This window comes from Cervus elaphus, chromosome 12 (assembly GCF_910594005.1).
Source record: "Cervus elaphus chromosome 12, mCerEla1.1, whole genome shotgun sequence".
Taxonomy (NCBI): domain Eukaryota; kingdom Metazoa; phylum Chordata; class Mammalia; order Artiodactyla; family Cervidae; genus Cervus; species Cervus elaphus.
Genome location: NC_057826.1, coordinates 43,172,353 through 43,173,764, shown reverse-complemented (window position 1 = coordinate 43,173,764; position 1,412 = coordinate 43,172,353). Strand labels below are relative to the sequence as shown.

Here is a 1,412-nt window from a genome sequence, read left to right as displayed (position 1 = left end):
CTTCAATCAACTTAGGTTCATTTTTCTGGGCCCACACATTATCTAATGTAATAGTTTGGGGCCCCCCAGAATCACACAAGGAAAATTTTCCAGGCACCCACCACCCAATGTAGAGTTCCTTTCTTTCTTATAATCCCCTAACATAGATGTTTCTGGCTCCCCAAAATATCCTAAGGGAGAGTTTTGTAGGCCTCAGAAATCCCGTAAGGTGTAGTTTCCCGGGGCCCACAATGAAATGAGGTAGAGTTCTGGGCATCTCAATCATTTAAGCCATTGAGTTTTCCTGAGCCTTCACAATCACCTAAGCTACACTTGGATGGGCCCCCAAAATTAACTAAGGTATCTATGACAAACCTAGACAGCATATTAAAAAGTGGAGATGCTTTCGGCTTTCGGCTAGGAGGAGGCGAAGGTGCAACTTTCTTCGGTCGTCCCGAATCCGGGTTCATCCGACACCAGCCGCCTCCACCATGCCGCCTAAGTTTGACCCCAACGAGATCAAAGTCGTGTACCTGAGGTGCACCGGTGGGGAAGTCGGTGCCACGTCTGCCCTGGCCCCCAAGATCGGCCCGTTGGGCCTGTCTCCAAAAAAGGTCGGTGATGACATAGCCAAGGCAACTGGTGATTGGAAGGGTCTGAGGATTACAGTGAAACTGACCATTCAGAACAGACAAGCCCAGATTGAGGTGGTACCTTCTGCTTCTGCCCTGATCATCAAAGCCCTCAAGGAACCACCAAGGGACAGAAAGAAGCAGAAAAACATTAAGCACAGTGGAAACATCACTTTTGATGAGATCGTCAACATTGCCCGGCAGATGCGGCACCGGTCTCTAGCTAGAGAACTTTCTGGAACCATTAAAGAGATCCTGGGGACTGCCCAGTCTGTGGGCTGCAATGTTGATGGCCGCCACCCTCATGACATCATAGATGATATCAACAGTGGTGCAGTGGAGTGCCCAGCTAGTTAAGAACTGCAAAGGAAAAAGAAAAATAAAGGATCATTTGACAACCAAAAAAAAAAAAATAAAAAGTGGAGATATCACCTGGCCAACAAAGGCCTGTTCCAGTCAAAGCTATGGTTTTTCCAGTAGTCATGTACGGATTGGATGAGAGAGGGACCACAAAGAAAGCCAAGCACCAAAGAATTGATGCTTTTGAACTGTGATGCTGGAGAAGACTCTCGAGAGACCCTTGGACAGCAAGGAGATCAAACCAGTCCATCCTAAAGGAAATCAACCCTGAATGTTCATGGAAAGGACTGATGCTGAGGCTCCAAACTTGGGCCACCTGATTCAAAGAGCCAACTCACTGGAAAAGACCCCCATGGAAAACTGGTCAACCACTTGTAAAAGAATGAAACTAGAACACTCTCTAACACCATACACAAAAATAAACTCAAAATGGATTAAAGA

The 1,412-nt window shown here is 46.7% G+C and overlaps 1 protein-coding gene across 1 annotated transcript; it reads left to right on the top strand.

Moving 5' to 3' along the window:
* The first annotated feature begins 378 nt into the window (after positions 1-378).
* LOC122705340 (60S ribosomal protein L12) lies at positions 379-1,024 on the top strand. Its single transcript, XM_043920641.1, has one exon. It carries the CDS (start codon positions 471-473, stop codon positions 966-968), a length of 498 nt encoding a protein of 165 aa, XP_043776576.1. The 5' UTR covers positions 379-470; the 3' UTR covers positions 969-1,024.
* Positions 1,025-1,412: the final 388 nt, after the last annotated feature.